Source organism: Falco punctatus (assembly GCF_963210335.1).
Source record: "Falco punctatus genome assembly, chromosome: Z".
NCBI classification, from domain to species: Eukaryota; Metazoa; Chordata; class Aves; order Falconiformes; family Falconidae; genus Falco; species Falco punctatus.
Genome location: NC_137586.1, coordinates 11,811,851 through 11,837,482, shown reverse-complemented (window position 1 = coordinate 11,837,482; position 25,632 = coordinate 11,811,851). Strand labels below are relative to the sequence as shown.

Below are 25,632 nucleotides of genomic sequence, written 5' to 3'. Positions count from 1 at the left end.
CAAGGCGGTGGTGGCAGTGACACTGTCACTGCTGGATTCCTGGAAACCCTGTTGTTTTGGTTTCTGTTTCACTGCTCAGCTAGCAGGCTGCTTATGTCATCTGTCCCCTGGCTGCTCTCTTAGTAAACTACAAGAGCTGCTTGCTTAAGGCAAACAGCAAGAGACAGAATTCACAGCTGAGGGGCTGGTGAAAGGACAGAAATTAAGCCTTACTCTCGGCCCTGGATGCGGTCGGGACCTTCTCAGGCTCCCACCACACTGCTGTGGCAGCTACCGACAAGCAGATCCTGGTGTCACCCCTGCAAGGCTCCCAGCAGCACACGAGTGCCAAGGGGCATCCCACCTTCGGCTTTACCGTGCAGTGGCAGTTCGCAGGTACAGTAATACTCGGGGCAGGCAGCCGTCCCCAGCCCACGCTGGGAGTGGGGTGCCCGTGGCCCATCCCCCATACCCTCTGTGGCACCCAGAGAAGCCCTGGCTGCGGCCACAGACCAGCGGCACGCACTCGCCCCTGCCGTGGGATGTGGTGGGGCAGGACCGGCTGGGTGTCTGTCCCTCTGGGACAGGTCGGGGTGCGTCTGTCTGTCTGCCCAAGGGACATGGCAGGGGCGATGCCCATCTGTCTGTCCAGGTGATGTGGAAGCAACCTATCTGGGCAGTGTGGCAGGGAGGGCTGTCTGTCTGTCTGTCTGTCTGTCTGTCCAGGGCATGTGGTGGAGGGTGGCTGTTTGTCTGTCTGCCTGGATCAGGTGGCCCAGGTTCCCTTGCCTGGAGGCGCAGAATGAACTGCAAGAGCCACTGTCTTAGAAAACTGCAAGAGACCAGGAATTTGCAGCTGGGGGGGTGGGTGATGAAGGACAGAAATGAAGCCTTATCCCCATTCCTATGTGGTTCTTGGTGGCCTCGAGTTGTCCCCCCCACCTGCCGTGGGCTCTGCCTGCCATGGCTCCCAGCCTCATTCTCCCACTCCCACTCAGGTTCTGAGGCTTTAACCTCGTAGAGCATTTGGAGAAGCATTTGGGGACACACTCACAGTGCTGGTGACAGCCACAGCTGGCATTTTGGGAGAGTGAGCATGAGAATGAGCCCAGCGTGGTCTGGGCAGTGCCAACAATGCCAGTGTGCAACAGGGCTGAACTGAGAGGCTGGGTGTGGAAGGCAGGGATGAGGATGAGGGTGCAGCAGTAAAGATGACGGTGTAGGGGTAAGGATGATGACGCAGGGCTGAATGTGAGGATGCAGGCATAAAGCCAAGAATGCAGGGGTGAGGATGAGGATGCAGGGGTGGCTTTTGATCAAAAGCTGGACTGCCAGGTACATCAACCAGTTGGGCTTGGCCAGTAAGGGCGTAGCCTGGGCAGGCTCTGGTCTGTGCAGCCTCTGGGAGCCAGGGAGGCATGGGCTGAGAGTAGCCCCAGAGCCCAGCAGGGAAGGAGAGAGGGGAGCAGAGGCTGAGGAAGAATGGGGAAGGGCAGACACACTGTGAGAGGAAGAGGATGGTGTACACACTCTGACACTTTCCCAGAGCACTGTGTGCTTGCTGTCCCAAAGTCCCTGCTCTATCTGACAGTGCCTTCCCCCAGCAACCCTGCAGCCCCCAGGCAGCCCCCTCCCTTGAGCCCTTCACACCTTTCCCTGCTCATGTGGCTTCTCCCCAGGGGTGCTCAGGGGAACCTGAGTTGGTAACTGTGCATTAAGATTAGGGAACTTGTGAGTTAGAAACTTCATGAATTGCTGAAGTGGCGAATTAGTGAGTTAGGGGGTTAGATGTGCAAATGACATTGTGCCCTTGTTTGATGTGCATGTTTTCTTTTGCTGCTGAGTTGGTAAAATAAAGTTTAGTGTACAGGCAATGTTGTTCTGTGAATTTGAGCACTGGATAGGAAACTTACCCTGTTCCACCCTCTGGCTAGTTGGGTGACAGACAGTTAGTGGGAAATACATGCATATGTGCATATATACAGTGCAAATCTACATATATATACATATATACAGATACAGTATCTGGCCTTAGCTACTCAGTCTGCCCAGTAGCTGCCCCTAGAGCCCCAGGTGCCTCCCCTGGTCCCTCCAGTATCCAACCTAGACTTTGGACGACCCCAACACCCGAGGCTCCCAGCTCGTGACCGTGGTCCCCTCTAGGGGGAATGGCACCCAGTCCTCTCCCTAGGACTGAGCACCCCCCACAAAGCAGTGGCTGGAAATTGAGTTTAATGGGAAGACAGGCTGGACTGGGGTGCAGAGATGCAGGATGAGACAAGGTGAGTGTGCTGGCTTGCCTGCACGCAGCCTTCATTCACTCTGACCCCCGACCATGGGGCATCCTGCTGCTCCACACCAGAGATGCTGCCTGGGGTCACCCACCACAGGGCCCCTGTGGATGCCCCAAACAGGTGTCTAGGCAAGAAGGTACCTGGCAAGGCCTGAAGCCATGGTCAGAAAACAGCATTACCCAGCTGCTCTCCTTCTCTTGTCACCCATCCTTCTCAGACCCCCAAAACACCACCTTGCCCTCCCCCAGCCACCATACATACCCACCTTGCTCTGACCAAAGCCACAGAGGGGCTTCTTGCACCCCAGGGACACATGGGGCACAGCTCTCTGCCAGGCAGAGGAAGTTTTATTCAGATCCATGTGGAGGGGCAGCAAGCTTTAGGAAGGGGGGCTCTGCCAGCAGTCTGCTGGGAGGCACTGGGAGGAAGCAGGGCAAGGTGAGACTGTGTTTCCCAGTCACGCTGCTAGGAACAGGTGGGAGCCCAGCCTGGGACATGGGCAGGAGAGAGCCTCGGAGATGCAGATGGGACATCAGGGTGCAGGCAGCTCGGGTCTCTGTTCCCATCACTTGATGCGGGTAAAGATGGAGGTGCCGACCCTGCGAGGAATCCATGTCAGCGGGAGGGGAGGGAGGGCTGCGGGGTGCTGTGGCAGGGGCAGGGCTCACCTGGTGGCTTTCCAGGCATCCTTGCGGGATGGGACCTCTTCCTGCAGGAGCCATGTGGTCTCCAGTGTCTCCTTCCCACGGCGGTCCACAAAGCACTGACCAACAAAGACGGTGGTGGAGTCTGGTAGGGTTCAGAGTGAAGGGGGCTCAGAGCCTGCACCTCCAGGCAGGGGAACCTGGGCCACCTGATCCAGGCAGACAGACAAACAGCCACCCTCCACCACATGCCCTGGACAGACAGACAGACAGACAGACAGACAGCCCTCCCTGCCACACTGCCCAGATAGGTTGCTTCCACATCACCTGGACAGACAGATGGGCATCGCCCCTGCCATGTCCCTTGGGCAGACAGACAGACGCACCCCGACCTGTCCCAGAGGGACAGACACCCAGCCGGTCCTGCCCCACCACATCCCACGGCAGGGGCGAGTGCGTGCCGCTGGTCTGTGGCCGCAGCCAGGGCTTCTCTGGGTGCCACAGAGGGTATGGGGGATGGGCCACGGGCACCCCACTCCCAGCGTGGGCTGGGGACGGCTGCCTGCCCCGAGTATTGCTGTACCTGCGAACTGCCACTGCACGGTAAAGCCGAAGGTGGGATGCCCCTTGGCACTCGTGTGCTGCTGGGAGCCTTGCAGGGGTGACACCAGGATCTGCTTGTCGGTAGCTGCCACAGCAGTGTGGTGGGAGCCTGAGAAGGTCCCGACCGCATCCAGGGCTGAGAGGGTCATGTTGGAGCCCAGCTCATTCCTCCACAGGCCCTGCAGGTTGCACTGGGGACAGGGGGCTTGTGTCGGTGTCTTGGGCAGTGCCAAGCCACAGCCCCCCTCCAGCTTGCCTACACAGTGAGATGCATGCCCTGTATGTCTGAGGCTGGCATGGCCCCTCTGTATGGCAGCGGGGACGAGTGGCATGGGCATCGGCTTCGCCAGCACCTCTCCCTCCTGTGGTAGGGCAAAGCAGGGCAGTGCAAAGCTGGGAGTCTTGCACCCACCCCCTGGCTGCCCTTACCTTTCTGGTGGCAGCGGCGCAGGAGCTAAGCAGGACCAGGGTGAGCAGGAGGCAGCAGCTGGGGCTCCCCATGGTGGCAGCGAGGGCAGCGGTGGCTGTGCCCGGTGCCCCGGCTCCGGCTGCACTGCTGCCCTGCACCTGCTCGGCCTCTTTTATAGCAGAGGGGGCTGCAGCCAGGCAGCGGCCACCCATGCCGGGCCTCTTGCCAAGGGTCACCCCAGTGGGAGACGGGCCACCGGCCACCACGCCAGACTGAGCAGGGTCCTGTTTTCCTGGGCAGGGTGGGGGGCCTGAGGGAGCGCAGCTGGGGTCGGGGGGGGACACAACACGACAAGAGACATGTTTGGACATTTGCAGCAAAGCTTTATTGAGAGAAGTGGGAGTGTGTGGGTGGGAGTGTGGGGGTGGGGGTGGGTGGGAGCATCCCTCGGTGCTGCCACTGGCCTGGGACCCCTCACACTGCCACCCTCACTCCTTCTGGGACTGCAGGCGGGTGAAGACATTGATGCCGACCCTGCAGGGACAGGGAAGGAGGAGATGTAAGGGTGGGAAATGCAGCCCTGCACGAGACAAACGCACCTTCCCAGTGCCAAATACCCACCCAGCCCCGTCCCTCTCCCCACCCCCCAACATTTGCACCTTGGTGGGACCCCCAGGGAGGCCATGCACCCCCTCCTCAGTCCCACACTGGCAGCAGCTCTGCCAAGCACGGAGCACCACGGGCTGGGAGAGCCCTGGCCTCCCCAGGGAAGTGCAGGGGACCTGGGCAGGGCAAGGGGCAGTGGGCCCACCTGGTGGCTTTCCAGTCATCATTGATGTTGTCCACACGTGACCGCAGGAGCCACATGGTCTTCAGAGTCTCCTTTCCCTCCTTGTCCACAAAGCACTGGCCCGTGAAGACAGTGACAGAGTCTGTGGGGAGCAGGCAGGAGGTGGAGGGGAGCATGGCCAGGGTGGCAGGTCAGCACTAAGCTGTGGCCCTGCAGCCTGTCCCAGCACAGGGGACAGTAGACCTGGGCTGTGCTTGTCCTCTGGGGACAGTGGTGATGGGGAAAGCAGGCAGGAGGGATTAGAGAGCTTGGGGTCTCGCATGGAGATGGGCAGACAGCAGCAGGCTCCAGCTCCTGGTGCATCCTGTGTGCCCTGGGACTGGGAGGGGACACCAGCCAAAGACCTCCAGGGTCAAAGATGGGGGAGCATCAGAGACACCACAGGGGAAGGCAGGGGATCATCAAGGACACTGCAGGGGAGGGCAGGGGAAATCTGGGGACACCACAGGGAAGCTGAGAAAGGAGAACCTGAAAAGCTCCAGTTGACGGTGAAGCCGAAGGTGGGCTGGCTCTTCTGGTTTGAGCGGTGCTGGGACCCCTGCAGCGGTGACACCTGGATCTCATTTGTGGTGGCTGTCACAGCTGTGTGGTAGGAGCCACTGAAGTCACCTCTTCCATTCACGGCCAGGATGGTCATGTTGGAGCCCAGGTCATTGATCCAGTGTCCAGTCAGCACACACTGGAGCAGAGGGGACTCAGTATCAGTGCCACAGCCCCCCTGCCCTGTGAATCCCAGCCCTGCACTTACCTTTTTTGCAGACAGACTGGGAGCCACCAGTGCCAGGCTGAAGAGGAAGAGGAAGGCTGTTGCTTGCAGCATCCTTGCAGCAGACAGACAGCTGGCGTACCCAGGGATGTGGTCCTTTCAGGTCTCTGCTGATGTGCCTGCTCCCTTGCCTTTTTATTAGTCAGGTCTGTGGGTGGCAGCCGTGGCCAGGGTGTTGTGCAATCTGGGTGTTTCTGAATTGGCAGTTCCCAGCAATACGAGAGGTTGGTTGCAGGCAGATATTCCCAGAAGCGTCTGCTGAAATAGTCCCTGCTCACACTTCCATAGCACCTCACAGGGAGCCCCTGTCTGCTGCAAGTCAGTGACAACAGATGCCCAGCTGGGGAAAACCCCTCTCAGAAGCTGTTTTCCCTTCTGTTACCCATTTGCCATCCCATGGTTGTGCCCAGGGTGTATAGGGTTGCCAAAGACCCTTAATTCCAATGCACTCCAGGATCGGCTACAGCACATGGCCTCACCCTGCTTCTCCTCACGAAGCATCTTCATGCAAACCCCACCACCACTGAGCTCCCTTCGAGGCTTTGCTTTGTCCGTCTCCACAGTTCTGAAGCAGCTACAGATCAGGCTACAAAGCACCTGATCTTCTTGTGAACAGGGCTGGCGTGAAGGTTTGCTGCTGTTTTTACAAACTGGCTTTTGTTGGAAGGAAATTGTTTTGTTTATGAAAAAACAAACATTCTCCAAATACCTTGGATGTTACATTTTAGTGCTGACAAAAACTGTATTTACACAGGGATTCTTAAATAACTCTTAAGTACATATTTATATAATTCTCCTTACGTTATAGTTGCTGGCTGGGGAAGCAGAAGTGGCTCATTTCACACTGGACTTTCTCACCCATTCCTCAATGATTTTCAAGGCAGTTACCTAAAATATGTGCGTCTTAATTCCCCCAGTCACGACAGCAAGAGCTGATGGAGGCCTATTCACCAACAAAAGTGCCTTTTCTTGAAAAGGAGACAACTCTCTGTACCACCTCAGAAATACTTCCCAAATTTTGCTTTCCCTTTGATCTCACATTTGAGCTCCTTTTTCTCTCCCATGGTAAAATTCATCACTACCCAGGCTGGGGAGCATTGCATTTCTGCTGCCAGCATCTCAACACCACCCTCCCCTCTCTGCAGGAGCCCCATGGCCCTCTTGCGCCCCTGCCCACATGAGCTCCCTGGCCAGAGAGCTGGCTGCCTGTGGGAAATTTCTGCCCCAGTGTTTGCTTCCCTCCATTTTATAGATTAACTGCATGACAAAGTAGGTTGTTCCACAGAGCTGCTGGGTTTTTTGGCTGTTTTTTCAGCAGGCAGGTGCTGCCTGGAGCATGGCTGAAGTTTGTGATAATGAGCACAGTTCTTCTGGGAAGGTTGCAGGGGGCAGGAGGGGCAGCCACCACCCCCCTTGCCATCACCCTCTGTTCATCACCCCTTTTCTATCACTGCCTTGCCACCATCCCCTTGCCATCCCCTTGGTTTGCCGAGCTCCTGCACAGACTCCATGGCCATAGGGATGGGCAACACAAGGTCTCCATGCTGGCACTGCTGCTGATCGCAGCCCACAACATATTTACAGCCATAGGCTTATTTTAGCATCACAAAAAAATATTGGTGCTGTCTGGAGCTGAGGTATCTCTGTGGGGTTTGCATCCTCCAAAGGGCAATGAGTGAAGTGGCTCAGGGCTGGCAATCATTACCATGGCTAAATCTTGCAATGCTGTTCTTGAGCCCTAGCACAGCAGGGAGTGGGCAAGGGCAAATGGGCAGGCAGGGAAGAAGTCCAAAGCAGAAAGTGCTGAAAAAGTTCAAAGTCAGCAGGGCTACGGTTGAAATTCACGTATGTCTGTTAATGAATAAGAAGAAAGGGTTACTGAATAATAAAACTTGCTGCTTACACTGGGATTGAGTCAGCCCTAGAAAAACAGTAGTACAGGCAAACGTTAGAGAAAAGCATATCTCTAACCATGGCCTGTCTTCCCAGCCTGCAGCCATACTCCCGCACAGAAGTTCTGAAAGCAGAGCCTATTAGATACAGGAGTTAGTGAGGTGATACAGTCAAAAGAAAAGAGCAGGAATATCCCCTTGATACAGACAGAGCACCCCAACCTTTGAAAGTCTGCAGGCAGCCTGTTGCCTGGGGTCAAGAAGTGATGCTGAGGAGTCACAGCAATAAAACCTATATCCTGTTCAGAAGCTGTGCTGGCTTCACCACCTGCTTTTGTCCCTTGCCAGCTGGATTCAGAAGTCACCATCCCTGGTGGCTGAGAACACAAGACAAATGGAGGCAGGCAGCCCAGGTGAGCCGCACTGGTGCCCTGACAGCCCCATCCCCCTCCAGCCTCCCCACCGTGATCTTAAGGGAGAGCATCTTGGTCCCCCTTCCATGGCTGTGGGCTCTGCCATGGGAGGACAACACCGGCTGGTCCAGGGGGGCTGCATCCGGGACAACCTGCCCTTCCCAGGTAACATGATTCTTCTGCCAGGCGGATGCAGGAACGCTCTCCCAGGGAGCAAAGAAAAGGCCATTAATCAACGCCTGGCAGCACCAGGCCGCCACAGCCATGCCCTGCCTTTGCCAGCTCCCAGGACAGCCAAGGGCTAGGGCAGGGGGAGTGGAACATGGTCACAGCAGGGAAAACAGGCTGCTTCCCACCCAGCCCTGACAGCACTTCGGGATTAGGTTAGGGTTTTAGAGCAAAAAGCTCTAAATCAGGTAGAGACACAATGCTGGGGGCATGGTCCCCTCCCACCCTCAAACTAGGCAGGTGCAGCCTTTGCTGTGCTGGCAGAGAAAGGTGGAAAAGGAAGCGAGGCATGCAGCCCCCGGCAGTCGGGGACACGATCTGGCCAAGAGCCAGCCACAGAGGCCCTTTCAGGAGGAATGCTAGGCTCCTTGCCTTCCCCTGCCTCACAGGCAGCAGGGGACAGCAAGGGCTATGTCTCATCTGCCATCATATCTAGGGTAGGTGAAGCAACATCTTGCTCCAGTTAGCAAGACCCCATGAGAACAAGCCTGTAATTAGGGCTTAACCTTCCCTGCATGCCCAGCTCAGGATGAATATGGGAAGTAACAAGGGCTCCCTGCTCCCGCTTGTCCCCATGGCAGAGAAAACACACAAGGACAGACAGCTGCACAAATTTATTTAGAACTTCAAATGATTTGTCTTCTGAAACACACTCCACTGCCCACCCCTGGCACCAGCAGGGAGGGGTGCCACGGTACCAGACCAGGACCTGCTGCTTGGGCTCCGATTGTCACTGGCTGGGGAGCCAGGGCTCCCTGGACGATTGTATCTGCCACAGGCTCTGCTGGGGCTGCTGCCTTGGGGCAGAGCCAGTCTGTATTTGCAGTGTTGCGAAATGGAGGGACTACTACAGCATCCACGTGCCTGCGTGCACCAGTCCAGTATCCTCAAACACACATACATCCACACATTTTTTTGCCCTACAGGCCAGCTCCCACTTTATCCAGCCCACTGACTGCAGGAGAGGTCTCCTGTGCTTGTGGGTAAGGGACCAGCTCTGGTTGAGGATGGCTGGGGGGCCTGCAGGTGGTTGGAGTCCTGAGCAATGGGGAGGGGGAGGCACAGGCTCCAGCAGCACCTCCTTATCCCACCCCTCTCCTCTCCGAGGAGACATCACCTGCACCACTGGTCCTGCCTCGTGCTCAGTATCAGTGGCTGGAAGCCCCCTGAGGTGAAGGGCATGTAGTGGAGGTAGGGAAGGAAAACAGCAATGCGAGTATTATCAAAGAGGGGGAGAGAGGTGTTCCTGTCCAGAAGCTGAGGCCCCCCCAGCCCCCCGGTGCACCTGCTGCCCTGCTCAGTGGCACCAGGCTCAAGGGTGGATGGGGACCTGGGGGCACTGCACAGGTGCTGGTGCCCAGCCAGCTCTGCGCTCCAGGGCCAGCTGCATGCTCCAGATGCTAAGCGGTCGCATGTAAGCCAGCGAGCGGTAGACTTTCTTCTCCCGATAGGCCTCTGGTGTCTGGAAAGCCATCCCCAGCCGCTCCCAAACTGTCCGGTAACAGCCCTCTGCTGTACGAAAGCCTTCCTCCACCAGCCCCTGCAGCAGATGGAAGATGACCGTCAACATGTCCACCAAGCACAAGGAGATGGCATGTGCCAAGGGGCACAGCATCACCACTCACCTCCTGGATCATGGTGGCAGCCAAGGCGTAGACCACACCAATCCACACCTCGTCAGACTGCACGCTAGAGGTGTCAGGCACCCCGTCAGGTCTCATGCCATTCACTGCTCCCATGGTGCCACCAGCAAAGCTCATGACATTCTTCTCAAAGATGGTCTTCAGTGCACTGATGACATGACTCCTGGGGAAGACCTGCATGGAGAGAGTAAGAGGAAGGAGGTTTTGGGCTCAGTGCTCATGCAGACCCCTCAGGCTGGGTGCCCAGCAAGCAGAGTTAAGCTTTCCGTAAGAAAGAGGTCAATGCTGCTTGATGGGTAAATAGCCATCTTGGAAAAAAAAAGGAGGAAGTAAAAGCACTTCTTTCCCACATAGACTGAAGAAAGAAAAAAAAAAGAAAAAAAAAAAAAAAAGAGGCAGTTGCTCAACAGAAGACACGATGAACTGCATTTCACCTTCCTCCTGGGGAGGCCAATAGCTCATTTTGAGGTCCAGACTTTCTCATGCCAAGACCACTATACTTTTCCCTCAGCCCATCTGCACCAGCTACAAGGGGCACTGCAATGCCTTCAAGAGATGGGACACTGGCCAGAGGTGGCCAAAAGATGGTCTGGGATCAGTGACACTGGAGGTATCTTCCTGCCAAAGGGAAAGATTATGGCAAAGCCAGTCTGATGGCATCAGAATGCATACTGCAGTTGCAAAATGAATGTTGTGGATACTGGTTGGTTTGTTTGGGTAACTGCTGGGAATCTTGGTAGGGGGCAGGGAGGTGGGGAATTCAGCTCAGGGGAAAAACAGAAACAGGGCTTAGTTTTGAGTGATTTCAAAAGGACTTTAATCCTTCCAATTTTGTAATCTGGCAGTAATCCAAGAGTTTGTGGCCGGACCAAGGGGAGCTTGAGGTGAGACAAGGGGCAGCGCAGGGATGAAGAGGTCAAACTGAGATGTGTGCAGGGTGCTTGATGGTTATCTGTGTCTGGTAGGAGAGATTTGAAACTTTTACCCCAAATGAAAGCTAAAAACTTACGCAAAACCAATAGTGCCCAATGCATAAACATTTCAGGAGATTACAGGGAGGAATTAGACACCTTCCCCTTCCAATAAGGGAAGAGATTGTTCAACAAACCACAGCTAAGAGCTCAAAAACAAGAGCATAAGACCAAAACAAACTCAAGACAAAGAACTCAAAACAGTTACAAGAACAGACCGAAGTATCATGCTGAATAAGCTCTTGCTGAAAAAGAAAAAAAAAAAAACACCCACCCAAAACTCACAAACAAAACATAACCAAAATGAACCGACCCCACCTGAGCACGAAAACACCTGCCAGCCAAATAAAAAGCAGTGGAGCAGCAATGCAGTGAGGACTGCATTAAGATGAAAAGCCTCTGGGCACAGGCGAAAGTAAATAAAGCTTTTGTGTCACTTTCATTATTGGCAATAGAACTAGGAAGTGTCAGTGCAGCAGAAGTTACTGCCTCGGAAAGAAAAGCAAAGCTCAAGAGTCAGTGATGTTGCAAGTGGAGGGCTGGCTCCTCTCCAGCCCACCACCTAACAGCAAGTAAGTCATAACAAGAACTTTGCAGAGTGACCACGATCAGGAGCAATGCCATGGAGCAACGACGACACCTACTTGAAAGAAAGAGAAGAGCCAGATGGCTCCCAGCTCATCAACACAGACCAGGGACACGCCAGACCTTTCTTGCCAGTCTGGTGCCATCAGAGCCAGGGGAAGCAGAAGGTGTGATGACACCAGGCAGGAGCTTGTCAAGGGAACCTGGGCAGTCCAACCAGACAGCTCCGACAGACTCAAAGGAAAGGCAGATTCCTTTAATCTACACTGAAGCCAAGCATCTGACACACTCATGTTTCCTGGTGTGGCTCTGGAGATAAGCCCACGGGCTGTTAGGAAGCAGGAGTCAGCAGAGGGGTAGTGTGAAGCAGTCATCTCTGGCAGGTTTCAGGGCAGTTTCTTCAGGACTGGAGTCACAGGCTTCTCCTACTTTGTATTTCATTACTGACCTGTGCATGCAGCAAGAGTGCATTAATGAGGTTACAAACAGGAGGGCTGCCAGCCAGGCAAGGGACCAAAATACATGGGGGTGGGGGGCATAGGGGCAGCAGGTATGGACACACACCACCAAAAAAACCTTGATGGTCATAGTAACAGAAGAGAGAAGTTCACCAGTCCCACTTTCAGGGGGAGCTCAAAGCTCACCAGACCGTTTCCCCCCCCCAGAAGGGATATCAGGGTGTTACAGCATGAGGTCTGGGCCAGATCCTGCCCAAGTCCCAGTCCCTGAGCCCCAAACCCCAAGCTCTAGCAACCCACACTAGGATAAATACAGGAGGGCATGACCAGGCACCTGTTTCTCGTTAAATCCCACAGCGTACAGCACAAACTGCTCCCTTCAGGTCACTTGAAACTCCCCTCTGATACCAACAGACAGTAAAATGGTCCATCACCCTCACACAGACAAAATTCATTCCTTCCTTCAGTCAGCCAAAGCATTTGCCTGTTCATCACCATCACAGAGATCTTTGGTCTCACAACTGTCCACATGGCTCTTTGCTTCCCAGCCCTGTTCCAGGTATTGCACCACCAGCAGCTGCTCCTAACATCCCATCAGACAAGAGGAGTCTTCAGCCAATTCTTCTCTTGCATGTGAGGAGCAAGAGACTTTAGGCCCCCAAATAAGCCTCAGTTCCTTCAGGTATTCATTTAGGACTTCAAACTGGGCAGCAAATAACACATGGAAAGTTTTATACACCTTCTCCCATTTTTAAACAAGTAGCATCTTGCAGAGAACAAACCCCAGTGGGATCTTCCTCCAAGCGTGCCAGAGTTGACTGCAATTACACACCCCTGCTGCATGGCTTCTCCATGAAATTTTGGTTTAAGGCAGGTTGCACTGATACGCAGCCAAACAGCCTCCATCCAAGCATGCACCACTGTGGGGGAGCAGGCTGGAGCTCCCCACACCAGCCCCCAGTGTATAACCTACACCATGTACCAGCCCTGCTTCTGCTGTCCTCCTGCTGCAGGTCCTGTCTCACCCCCACCCACATCAGGATACCCCTTCTCTTACCTCAAACTCCCCTTGGTCCAGGCCACAAGCGCCAAGAAACCACTGCCCAGCACACTGGTCTGACATGATGCTGCTGGAAGTGTCACTCCCACTGCTGTCATAGTTGTAGTATTTCCCTGCAAAAGGCAGGAAACAGTTTAAAATTGATAGTTTAGGACCCTGGCTCATGTGTGCTGTTCCTACAGTCCTTCCCACAAGGCAGAGGCACATCAGCTCTTTTCAGAAGACTTCATTCTCCTTCCTTTCCCAGATCATTACACCCTTTCTGTTCCCTCCCTGGTACCTGCTCTTTCCCCTCCACTTGCAGGTATAGCACCTCCCCTCCTTCCCCCATCTCCTACAAAGCTTGGGTGGCCCTAGGAGGAGCCATCCCCTTCCCAAGGGACACACAGCTAGCTGAGTGTGGTTCCCCACTAGGGAGCACTCACCATTCCAGAGCACCCTCTCAAATGCTTCCTTGCCCTTGGACAGGATGTCTGTGTATTTCTGCTGGATCTCAGCATCCCCAAGCACCTTTGCCATCTTGCACATCATGCAGACAGCTGCCAGCCACAGCCCACCGCAGTAGGCGCTGCAGGAACCAAAGGAGAGAAGCATCAGCAATGCAGGACACCTCACAGGTTGCACAGAGCTCCCACAACAGACAGGGATCAGAGTTCCAGCTCTGAGCCTCCTCCCCACCCCATGTCCCCCATCTTCAACCCCCACCTGCCTCCCTTGCTCACCTGGCTCCATTTACCACCCAAGCGTCATATGTCTGGTCAGCAAAGCCACCGTTTTCGATGAGCCCATCATTATCTGTGTCAAACTTCAGCTCTGACTCCATCACAGCCTGGAGAGGCAGGACATGGTCACACAGCCCCTGCATCCTGGCAGTCCCTCACACTGCTCAGGAGCATCCATCCTCTTGGGATGTTGCACAGCTCCCAAAGGAAGTGGGGAAAACGGATGCCCCATGGTCTGATCCCCTCCTAGTACCTACCTGGCAGACTGGCCACATGTCCTGCAAGTACAAGGAGTCATGTGTCAGGTAGTAGTCACGGTACACCTGCAGCACAAACTTCAGGTTGAGGTCCTTCCAGTTGGCAGTGTCATGCATCAGATAGGCATTGACACGCTGCCACGGCTCATCACCTAAGCAAGAACAGCATGGATACAGCAGGGCAGCAAGCAAAAAATGTCCCCTCTCCTACCCAGAAGCAAGGTCCCAAGGGTGCTGTGATCAAAACAGCACTAAAGTAATACATTGCACCCTGTGCCACATCTATCCAGAGCAGCCTTCCCAGCACTGCTGAGCTTCCCTCCATCTCCACTGTACAGCTTCCATGCAGCATGGTCTTCATTACCACCCCAAACCATTGAAGACTGTTATTCCCAGCTAAGAAAACAGTGCATTCCATGCTCCATACCTCTTTCCCACAGCCTGGGAAGTAACTACCCTCAGAAAGTTGCATGAGCAGCCCTGTACCTCCTCTGCCCCTGAGAAGACCCAGCCAGACCCCTCACCTGGGTCCCCAATGTCATGCGGCACCACATTTTTCAGCTTCACCTGGGCTGTCTGACCACACATCAAGTACTGCCGGGGCTGGATGTCCTCATTCACCACTGTGACAGCTGGAGAGAACACAGAGCAAGAGACATTAGAAAGGCAGCAGGCACTGCAGTAGCAAGCTCCAAGAACAACCACAGGCAGGGCCACCAGCACACCTGGCTGCCCTTCGGGGCTCTGGCTGCAAGACCATAGTCCTCTGCAAAGGGCTGAGAGGACACGAGGCTGCTCCCAGCCTCCCCTCAAGCAGGGGACACGCAGCTGTCACCACCCCCTTGTTCAAGGTAGTGGCAACACCCAGGGCCAGGCTGGAACCCTCGTGGGCTCAGCCCTCCAGCAGCCCAGCAAAGGGCCACCACCGAGGAGCCTCCAAGCCCACCCCAAAGCATTAGGGTCTGCAAACAGCTCCATGCTACTCCTGTGCAAGGGGCAGAGAGAACTGGTAAGACCAGGGACTCGCTCAAGGCAGGCAGAGCCAGCACCCCCAGTGTGGCAAAGAAGGCACCCCAGTACTGGGTAGAGAGATAGTGACTGGCAGCAAGATTGGGCATTTGGAAATCCTGGGCCCAGCAGAGGGGCTAGAGGGGGATGCTGGCTCTACAGCACAGATTTCTGTGGCAGATGCTGCTCCCAAATCCTGTCTCTTTCCTAGCTGAAGACATCAGCAGGCATCAAGGCAGAATCTCCTGGGTCACTCACCAATGTCATACTGCAGGCTGATCTGCAGCTTGGGCCACAGCATGACGAGAGCAAAGGAGGCGTAGAAGTGGACATCATAGGTGTTGTACATCCGGTACTCCTGGCCTGGAAGGACCAGGGAGACAGTGAGGGATGGGAGACCTGCCAAAGGGAAGGGAAAGGAGGGGCAGGTCCTCTCTCCCATATGGCCCAGGAGGGTGGGCTCTTTCACAGCACAGGCAGGGGCTCCTGTTAAAAGCGGGTTTTACTCTCTACATATAGCACCCAGGGGTCTGGAGAAGACCTCATGCCATGTCCTACAGGGCTTGGTCCTGCAAGGGGTTTTGCTGGGAACAGTGCTGCTCCCTACTCAGGGTGTGAAAAGCACCCCAAAGGCAGGATAGAAACACCTCATGACAGCAACAGGGAGGGGGTGAGTTGGGACCATCCATCACGTCCCTGCAAGTTACCTTCCAAATAAGCAAACCTTCCATACTCCCGCAGGACAGGGAGCAGGTGGGAGAGGCCAGCCCCCGCCGGCCCCTGCAGGTCCTCGGCACAGCAGTCTGGGGGCAGCTCCACCCAGATGGTCCCCCCGTCCGTCATGAAGTACAGCTCATTGAAGAGTGCCGACTTGTACCAGGAAGGCAGCTGGCTGTGGGCAAGAGGGAAACTCAACCACAGTGGCCGAGGCAGTAATGCTCCTGCTCTGGTCAGCCCAATGAGGCCATCAGGAAGGTGCTCTCATCTACCCTACCTGTTCTCCAGGATGGGCTTCTGCCACGCCTCGATCTTCCTCTCCCACTCCTCATAGTGTGTCAGGGCATGATGCGACAGGGCAGGAGCAGCATCACCTCTGCTGCCAAAGAAACGGGTGTACCGCCTGCCAAGTGGGGGTTTGGTGAGTATGCTGTGAGCCCAGGCTGGGAAGCCCACCCAGTCTTGGGAAAGGGGCTGGACTATACTGAACACCAGAGTAATACGACTGCTAGTAGAGGGGCATTGAGGAGCAGGCACTGGGGAGAGGGTCCCCTCTGAGCTAGCAGGGCTATGGCTGCAGGGAGAAGGTGGCACAAGGCTCCCCAGACAGCACTCAAGCCTGGATGCAGGGAGAAGGGGGCTTCGGACACGAGCCAAGCCCCACTGGAGACAACCCACCCACCTGAGATGCAGCTTCTCCCTGGAGCCAAAGTGAACACAGGGCATGTCCCAAGCCAGGGCCAGCTCCAGAGTCCTGTGCCCCTGGGCAGGCACCCTGCAGCTGGCACACACTGCTGCTGCCGTCACTTCCCCCTTCTCTGTCACGCTACTTTTACCTGCCAGGAGGGAAAAAGAAAAAAGAAATAAAAATCACAAGTGACCAAGGAAGCCCTGTGGGAGGGTAACTGATGCTCTCACACACCCTGAGGGGGGTGAGACAAGGCATGCACCAGCCCTTTGCAACCTGGAGGGCACAGCCCCAGGGTTTGAAGGGAAGACATTACCACACGTGAGTTAACCGCTTTTTGCAAGCAGGAAAAAATACCTGTCATGGGCGGAGGGGTTAAAAAAGCAAGCCATCAAAGCAGAGGAACAAATCTGGCAGGAAAAGCCACCAGGCATGTGTGGGAGGGACAGAACATCCCATGACTTTGTATCTGCAATGTACGCAGAGACACTGTGACTTTCTAGTGACAGTCATCGTTTCCAGCTTTCTGCAGGGTGCTTGAACTGTGCCCGGATTTAAGAAAAGCCCTGAGGCAGCTGGATAATTATATGCTGGTTCTGACATGTGCATCAGGTAAACTCATTAAAGCAACAACTTCAACAGAAGTACAGATCCTGACTATGATAATGCCTTGCATGTATGAAGGAAAACCACATCCCAATAGCCTGGAGAGCTGAGCACATCTAGGCAGGAAACTCAGTTTTCCGGAAATATTTCTGTAAACACTTTGCATAATTTAAGCTTCAAGAAATGTCGCTGAGACACCAGGAGGCTGCGCTGCCATTCAGCAAGACCTGGACAGGCTGGAGAGTCGGGCAGAGGAACCTCATGAAGTTCAACAGGGGCCCCTGGGGAGGGACAGCCCCAGGCACCAGCACAGGCTGGGGTGACCTGCTGGGGGGCAGCTCTGCGGAGAAGGACCTGGGAGTGCTGGTGGGCAGCCAGTTGCCCGTGGGCCAGCTGCGTGCCCCGGTGGGCAGCCAGTTGCCCGTGGGCCAGCTGTGTGCCCCGGTGGCCAAGCAGGCCAGTGGGACCCTGGGGGGCATGAGGAGGAGCGGGGCCAGCAGGTCGAGGGGGGATCCTCCCCCTCTGCTCTGCCCTGGTGAGGTCCCACCTGCAGTGCTGTGCCCAGTGCTGGGCTCCCCAGTTCAGGGGGGACTGGGAACTGCTGGGGAGGGTCCGGTGGGGGCTGCAAAGACCATCAGGGGACTGGAGCACCTGGCTGGTGAGGAAAGGCTGAGGGAGCTGGGCCTCTTTAGCCTGGGAAGGCTGAGAGGGGATCTTACCAATGTCTACAAGTATCTTAAGGACAAATGTCCAGAGGACGGGACCAGGCTCTTCTCAGTGGTGCCCAGCGACAGGACAAGGGGCACTGGGCACAAACTGCAGCACAGGAAGCTCCGTCTGAATCTGGGGAAGAACTTCTTCACCTTGAAGGTGACAGAGCCCTGGAACAGGCTGCCCAGAGAGGTTGTGGCATCTCTTTCTCTGGAGACATTCAAAACCTGCCTGGATGCAACTCAGCAGTCTGCTCTATTTCAGCAGGGGGTTGGTCTGGATGAACTCCAAAGGTGCCCTCCAACCCTGACCTTGCTGTGAATTCTTGCGAAGACTCAGTGCCAGTACCACTAGTTTGTCAGCATCATTCTTGTTCAAAAGTTGGCAGAGATGTCACCTTTTATTGCAGTAACAGGTCAGCAGCAAGGGCTGGGAGGCCACACTGCTACGAGGCTTCTGCCAAGGGAGTGAGCAGACAACTGAGGATGATGCAGAAGCGCTAAGGTATTACCACAGACTTTCAGGGAACTGATATATTAATAAAGGACAGCAAGTGATGGCAGCACCAAACTCCAAAGACTGCTAAATGCCCACTAGAACAAACATGATGGGTCCCAGCTTGCAGATCTGGCAATGGGAACTCAGGGAAGATGGCTGGGCATCACCCTAGCTACTCAGGAAAAATCTCAAACTCAGAGTGCAGCCCTACACAGACTAACAAGATACTGGCATGTACCATTAACATAGCCAAGAACAGCCCCAAAGTGGTGCAAGCAGCTTTTGGAAAACCACAACAAGGACAGCGTGACAAGCAATAGGAAATCTGGATACAGCCCAAAGCTGGGAACAAGCCACAGCATCACTGGTAGGTTTTTTGCAATGGCACCAATGTGGCCAGAAGAAAGGAAAATCCATCCTTGCTTGCATGCCTGGTGCTCCACAATCAGTGTGGCCACCCATTCCCCCTGCTCCCCCTCCACCCATCCCATGGAGGATGGAGCGACTCACCGGCAGGTGAATCCAGCCTGCCATCCTGCAGGAGGTCCTGCCACACCTCTCTACCCGATGCCACAGGATTAAATGCTGTGAGGTGGGTGACTCCCGTGTCAGCCTAAGGAAGGGAAGAGCATCATCAGGGGCTGGTACTTTTGAGGGGCAGATGCAGCTGCTCCCCCCACTCCCAACAACTCTGGGACCCCACACTCACTCCCTGCATGCTGTCCAGCAATGCTAACTCCAAACCTACTTACTGCTGTCCTGCAAGCTTCACCCACAACTTCTCTCCTGACAAACACCCTCAAAGAGGGTGTCCTCAGAAAAGTCATGTCACCGCTCCTGCTCCAGCGGTCAGACAAGTGCTGAGGACCAGTGTCATCCCCGACCCACTGCACACCCATCCTTTACCAGCTGCCTGGAAGCAGCCCCTCTACATTCAGCAGGGCTGTACAACACCCCCAGCTGGAGCCACACCAGTGCCAGCCCTTTACCTTCTCCCTGGCAGAAATGGCGAGGGTGAAGGGGTTCACGTGTGTGCAATGGTGCAGCAGGACTCCTGCAACCCGCTCGCCCTCCTTCTCGAAGGCAAAAGGCTCGTTCCAGTGCCCTCCGCTCCTGTCCTCCTTTGTTCCCGTGCCATTCTGCAGGCTGAACATGATGGAGACTTCCACATCCTCATTCCTCCCATTCTCCACCTCCCAGATGAACACTCCCACCGGCAGGCTGGAGTCCTGGTAGAGACAGACAACACTGCATATAGGGCTGGTGCTCCACAGTTAGCCATTGGAGCATCACCGCTCCCACTGGCAGACCAACTGGGCAGGATGCAACGGAGTAAGTGCACTAATAATAACTTAATCTAAGAGCCCGTTGCCACGCTGGGGAGTAGCAGTGGGAGCAGAGGAATTTTGGGGGCAGGGAATACAAAATTAGATCATAAGCCCTGGGCTAGCAAACCCCCCACTGGACAAGACACAGATGGAAAAGCAACATTTAAGGCTCAGACGGGTGTCTCACCACCCTCTACTCAACAGGCTGATACAGGCTCACATGCTTCACTGGGGTAAGCAGAAGGTCAGGCATGTCAGCAGCACAGCCTGCCGCCCTTGCCCAGGGCTGGGAGTGAGCAAAGGCAGCATGTGGGAGCAGTGAGGCATCCCCTGCTGCGAGTTTCCGCATTGCTGTGGAGGTTCCTCTTGCCTGGGAGCATCACTAAGCAGAGACAGGGGGAAATGCTGGGAAAGCCCAGCTAGTAAGCAGCTCTTCCTTTGGAGATGGCAGGCAAAAGCCAGCTAAAACGCTCTCAGGAACACCCAGCTGACAAACCAACCCACAAGTACAGGCTGAGCGTTTCCCAAAATGCTACCACTGGATCCTCTGGGCAGCGAGGCAACAGCTCTGGACCTGCTATTCCGGGTGGACAGGAGCTCAGGTGGCCATGGGACAAAACCAAAGGCAGGGAACAACCAGTACAAAGAGTCAAAGCAAAGGTCAGAGGGGAAAAGAGCAGCTGCCAGAGAGAAGCACAAGAAGGAAAAAAAAAACACCCACAAAATAACCCACCAAAGAGATAATCCTTCCAGCACCAACTGCTGCAGGAGGGGCAAAGCCTTCCAGGGTCCTGCTGCTCCACACCTGGCAGCTGGCACTAGGGACAGGGTCTTACAACAAGAGACCAGGCTGGGAAAAGAACAAGGTGGCAAAGCCTGGTTGTCTTCAGGCAATGCTGACAAGAGGGGCAAGGAACTCCTTTACTGCAGCCTCCCTGGATGCCGCAGGAAATGCTCAGGGATCAAAAACTCACCAGCTCCAAGCCTCTGCTGCCAGAACAGGGCACACCAAGCATCACACAGTACATTCCGGTCTCTGCTGTGCCAATCCTTCCCCCCTTCCCATGCAGGCAACTCTGCCATATCCCTGCCAACCTGCTCCATGTCAGCTGTGCTGGCAGAGCACAGTACGGCCCGGTGCTCCCATGGGACAGGCTACAACCAGCATGGAGCCATCACCTTCTCACCTTATAGTCGTGGGGGATGACAGGAGAGACCTGGCGGCAAGTAAGCACCACATTCTGCCCCGGAAGCTCATAGACCATCCATGCACGGGGGTAGAGGGCATGGTAGAAGGCATAGCGGCCACAGTAGCCCCAGTTCCAGCCCTGCAGGGTGCTGGGTCTCTCCACAGACAAGACCTGCTGGTAAACCGTCTGCCCTTTGCAACGCAGGCACACCGTGAACTAGGTAAGAGAGAAGCACATGGAGGGGATGAGATAAGCCCAAGAGCAGATGACCCAGGCTGCTCGCACCCCTTGCAGACCCTATGGCACTTACCTGGTTGGCGATGACAGTTTCATAGTGATAAATGCCAGGGTTCAGCTGCCAGCGGCAGAAGTCGCCCCGCCAGCCACGGGTGATGGTGCCTCCCCCGATCCCGCCCAGCGGGCACCCTGGCAAAGACACCAGAAATTAGCACCCCTCTTCCCCCACATTGTAGGATCTGGCTCAGTGACCCTCCACGCAGCTCCAGGGGCCCCTCTGCACTGCCCGCACAGCAGAAGCTCCTTGACCTAGCCACCCCCCAGCATCATGATGGCCGCACGTGAATCCCCACCCACGCAGCACACTGGGCATTGCACCACCCCAGTGCCCAAACTGGAGGCTGACCATAGATCTGCTGCAGAGGAACAGCACACAAGAGGTCAATGAAGGCAGATTTCTTCTCTATGCGTGTCTTCTTGTACCACCACCTGAAGTATCTGCAAAGGAAAGAGAGGTATGAAAGACAGGAGCAGGCGTCACCGTCACTGGGCAGGACATAACCACCACCCGTTGCAGCTGCCCCTCTTGTAGAGATGTACTATGGGAACCTGTGCCCCAGGGCGCGTGGGGTGGCAGCCCCTGCCATCTATCTGCAGCACGTCCCAGCCAGGGGACACAAGCAGGCAGAACTCAGGCTGCTCAGGGCTGCCTGCAAGGGTACAGCATGAAAACACAGTGCTCTGATACCTGAGAGCAGGGCTCCCAGCTCATGTAGGAGCAGCAGGCTTTCCCAGTCACCCGTGAAGTGGGAATGCACACAGGGCCCATCGCTGCCACCACTACCTCCGTGCCTGGTAGGGCATGACCTGCTAAGGAAGGTCTCAGAGGGGAGGCATAAGCCCAGAGAAGCCATATGCTGCACCAGGGACACGAGCCTTGCTCTTCCACCCCCGTGTCACCACTGTCACACACAAGCTTGCTACATCCCAGTGCCACATCCCCAGGGGCAGATGGCACAGGGCAGCCTTGCCCTGGAGGAGGTGACACCTGCTGTCTGCAGCTGCCAGGATCCTGGGGACTCACCTTTGCACACTGGCTGCACAGCCAGGCAGTGCCTATCAGATAATTTCTCACCCAAAGGCCCAGTAATCGAGACGCCCAAACAGGGGCACACCTGCAGCCGGGTGTGCCAGCACCACTCCAGGCAAGAGGTGCAGGGCTGGGCTCAGAGTCAGCGCTTGTAAAGGACTGGTTTTTGCTAATGAACAGCCCCAAGTTAAATTTTCCATACAGAGACAATTAGCTTATGGCAACCAGTCACCAAACCAGAAGAAGCTGCTGAACTTCCCCCAGCGAACAAACAGGCAAGACCCAAATGGTGGCTCCACAGCCCCAGGTGCCAGGTGGGTGACAGGGGCACTGGAGCCCCCATGGTGTGCAATGTCCCTCAGCTACCTGCAGCCACCAATGCCATACTGCCAAGAGGAGAAAGCCACCCTGCTGGGAGCACACAGCCTGTCCCACTCCAATGGCTCAGAGGATGGAGAGTCCAGGCGATGGGCCACCACAGGTAAACACGAACCCCCTGGGACATGTATGCCCAGAAGCAAGAGGGAGAGGCTCTTCCACGACACCCCCTGCTCCTATACACTCCTTCCCAACAAGGACAACGCACACTTGCCTTTTTGGCTGCGTGGTCAGCGGACATTCACTTTTATTCACCAACATCTAAGGTTCTCAAATCCCTCTCAGGGTGGTATTTTCTGGGTTGCAGTCTCACAGGACCTGAAAGCAGCTCACTCTCCACTCCTACATACGCACCTTGACATCTGACTGTTTAATGACATTTTGCCTGCAGACGTCCGGGGCACCACAAGAACCAGCCTGTCCTGCACAACTACCCTGAATTCCCAAATCACAGCTTGCTGTTATCTTTGAGCTACATCTGCTGCAACTGCTCTTCTCCCAGCTGAGACAGCCCTGGCTTTATGCTGCTGAGGTGAGGTTTTGGCAGTGTGCGCACTCTCAAGGAAATTATTTTATTTTAACCCAGCATCAGGGAACCAACCCAGCTGCTTCCCCAGCAGGTTTCTGCTGATGGGAAATAAGGTGCCCAGGTGGAGCAGCCACAGCACAGCACAGCGGGGCATCCCAGCTCCTTGGAAAGGAGGTAATGGAGGGATTTCAAAAAGCAGTTTTTCCAGGAGCACATAGCAGGAAAGGTTTGGGATTTACAGCCAGCCACTGCCTGAGCTGTTCTGCCATCTCAAGAGCAAACCCCTCCCCTGCCAGCTTCTCCCAAAAATCACTCAAGCCAAGAGAAGGTCGTCGATGCCTAATTGCTGGCTACTAACAGCTCTGCCAGGGCTGCAGAAAAATCAGGAGAAAGTCTTCATATTCTGCAGCACCAAAAGCCCTGCCAGGCTCTGAGGGCGTATTTTTCCCTTCAAACTGGCAGTAGGATTAAAACCTGTCCAGACATTACCCTGCTATTCAGATCCATGCCATGACCCTCTCCCAGGGCACACAAGCCACCTCTGTGGAAACCTGCCTGCACCTCCTCCTGCCCCAGCATCTGCTGCAGCCCAAACATCTGGATGACCTTTTCTTTCCAGATGTGCAGCTGTGGGTGTTGCCATGAAGGAGTTACCCGAAGAGCCCCAATTAACACAAATCCAACCCCAGGGCTATTAAAATGCCCAGCCACACCACTTGCAGCAGGGCTGCAGGAGAGGACACCAATCCGCCAGAGGTTTAACTCAACATACCACCATGTCAACACAGGACATGGTGGCTCCTCTCTGCAGGTCCTAAGCTTCCTCAGCTGAGGGCGTACAGCAATCCCAAGGCCTTCCCAGCCACCTCAGGAGGTACAAGCACCTGCAGGTGACTTGCTCTTGATGCACTAAGCCATACCTAGTTCTGAGAGCATCCCTGGCACGGGTGCTCCCAAGAGTGGGGTGCTGCTCATCATGGGTCACTTGGGAGAGGGCATGGCAACCTACAGAGCTGCAGAGGTTCAGATCCACGTGCCATGCTGCAGGACTGAGCCCACAGGCTCCTCTTGCAGCACCAGCACCCAGATTTCCATCAGCTAGCTGCCTCTGCCGGGCAGACGTATGGGTGCCCACCAATGCCAGGAGCATACAGCCTTCACACATCCTCACATCCCTGCATTAGCTGCCCTTCATCAGCCAACACCACTGCCCTCAGGTTTTAATTCAGACTCATGCAGGTATTTCTCACCATCCTGGCACTTATTCCACTCAGCTTTCTAGGCTGGAGTCTTTCTGCAAGAAAGCTTTGCCCTGCACGAGTATTTTGAGATGACAGCTGAATTACCTCCTAAATTTGCACAGGGGAAGAGGCAGTGGTTTGGCTTTTAGCTACTTGCATTTGAACCTTAAAACCTTTTTCTATGGCTGACACAAACCACTTCCATTTTGAGACCCCAGACTCCCCAGGCTGGCACAGAGGCCATCACCTCTCCTCCCCACTCACCCCACCGGAATTTCACCCTTTCCCACACGCTCAGCTTATCCCCAACCTGCTACGGCAGCTTTTCCAGCAGCTTTTATCTGGGGCGTGCAGAACCCACACGCTCCCCTCCCTGATGCCCAGGCTCACACCGGAATGTCTCAGGTCAGACCAGCATGCCGCACACCCCGAAGCTGTCAGCTATCTACCCCCTTCATCAGGCTTTGCCGGAACCAGCCCTGCAAGCAGCAACCTCCAAGCACACAGAGCAGGAAAAGAGCTCAGAAAATGGAGGCAGGAGATACAAAGCAAGCAGAGGGACCCAAATCACACTGCCACTGGTTCAAGCGTTCAGCCTGACGGGTACGCAAACACCACCCGGGCAGTGTTGAAGGCTGAAATAACAGCGTTGCTTCCCACACGCCTTTCTCCTACTACTTCCAGCTCACCCCAAGGCAAAGTCAAAAGTCCCCATTCCCAAACCCGCTGTGGCACTGCGAAATGCTCCCGGTTAACCCCCGGGTTCACCCGCGCCTACCGACGGCCGCCTTACGCGGGGCCCGAGCGCCCGGCGCCAGCCGGGGAGGATGCGGCGGCACCAGGCACCGGCAGCCAGCCTCGGGGGCGGGCGGGGGTCCCCCGCTCCCCCCAGCAGCGGCGGCCCAAGCCCTCCCGGCTCCGGCTCAGCTTTGGGGAACCCCAGCGGCGGGTACTACCCCTAAGCCAGTTTCGCCCAGTCCGCACCTGCGCTCCCAGTGCTGGCGCCAGACAGGCCGCCAGCAGCCGGCGGCTCGGAGCGGGCAGCGGCGCCCTACGGCCCGCGGCCTTCCGTGACCCGCCGTACTCTGCCCTCCGCGCACGGGGAGGGGACACCGTCGGTGCTCCCCCGCGCCCAGCCGCCTGCAGCGCCGAGGGCCTGGCGTGCGGCGCGGTGCTCCCCCGCCTCCGCGCCCAGGACAACCCCCGCGTCTCCCCCCTCCCGGGATGCTCCCGGCCGCCGTTCCCCCCCCCCCCCCCCATCACCCCGCGTACCGCAAGGCGAGGCCGACGTGCCGCAGGACGTCGCGGAGCGGCACGTCGGCGGCGCCGTAGGGCTGCCGCGGCTCCTCGAAGCGGTGCGCCAGGCAGACGCGCCAGCCGGCCGCCGCCACGCCGCGGCCCCGCGCCGCCCCCTCGTACCGCTGCATCAGCGGCCCCGCCGCCTCCGCCGCCGCCATCGCCACCCCCCGCCCCGCGCGCGCCCTCTTCACCGTGCACGCCGTCCCGCCCCGCCCCGCCCCGCCCCCGGGGCACGGCGCCACGCGCGCCGCCGAGCGCGTCCGAACACCCGGGCCCGCCCCGCCGCAGACGCCACCTGCGGTCCCCTGGCCGCCCGACAGAGCGTTGCCGAGTGGGTC

The 25,632-nt window shown here is 56.2% G+C and overlaps 3 protein-coding genes across 5 annotated transcripts; all 3 read right to left on the bottom strand.

The window, feature by feature from the left end:
* Positions 1-660: 660 nt before the first annotated feature.
* Positions 661-4,300, bottom strand: LOC308056430 (avidin-like; the record flags this gene model as incomplete). Its single annotated transcript, XM_080371810.1, has 4 exons — positions 661-2,872; positions 2,942-3,062; positions 3,501-3,711; positions 3,950-4,300. The coding sequence occupies 4 exons, from the start codon at positions 4,298-4,300 to the stop codon at positions 2,839-2,841; spliced, it is 717 nt and encodes a 238-aa protein (XP_080227936.1). The 3' UTR covers positions 661-2,838.
* A 31-nt stretch (positions 4,301-4,331) lies between these two features.
* LOC308056432 (avidin-like) lies at positions 4,332-5,684 on the bottom strand. The gene is made up of 4 exons (XM_080371814.1): positions 5,528-5,684; positions 5,248-5,458; positions 4,741-4,861; positions 4,332-4,463 (listed from the first exon to the last, which is right to left on the bottom strand). Exons 1-4 carry the CDS (start codon positions 5,597-5,599, stop codon positions 4,418-4,420), a joined length of 450 nt encoding a protein of 149 aa, XP_080227940.1. The 5' UTR covers positions 5,600-5,684; the 3' UTR covers positions 4,332-4,417.
* Positions 5,685-8,673: 2,989 nt separating this feature from the next.
* Positions 8,674-25,518, bottom strand: GBA2 (glucosylceramidase beta 2). 3 transcript variants are annotated; one of them, XM_080371806.1, is made up of 17 exons: positions 25,268-25,504; positions 21,164-21,255; positions 20,831-20,946; positions 20,518-20,736; positions 18,992-19,231; positions 18,513-18,615; positions 16,182-16,335; positions 15,777-15,902; positions 15,490-15,674; positions 15,041-15,145; positions 14,299-14,406; positions 13,775-13,926; positions 13,518-13,624; positions 13,221-13,363; positions 12,793-12,908; positions 9,704-9,895; positions 8,674-9,618 (listed from the first exon to the last, which is right to left on the bottom strand). In XM_080371806.1, exons 1-17 carry the CDS (start codon positions 25,450-25,452, stop codon positions 9,391-9,393), a joined length of 2,571 nt encoding a protein of 856 aa, XP_080227932.1. In that variant the 5' UTR covers positions 25,453-25,504; the 3' UTR covers positions 8,674-9,390. The 3 variants fall into 3 exon arrangements, 2 of the variants coding, with proteins under 2 accessions (XP_080227932.1, XP_080227933.1); XR_013924830.1 differs by lacking the exon at positions 8,674-9,618 and adding an exon at positions 11,337-11,725 and having other exon boundaries at positions 9,771-9,895; positions 25,268-25,518; XM_080371807.1 differs by lacking the exon at positions 8,674-9,618 and having other exon boundaries at positions 9,757-11,725; positions 25,268-25,518.
* Between the last annotated feature and the right edge of the window lie 114 nt (positions 25,519-25,632).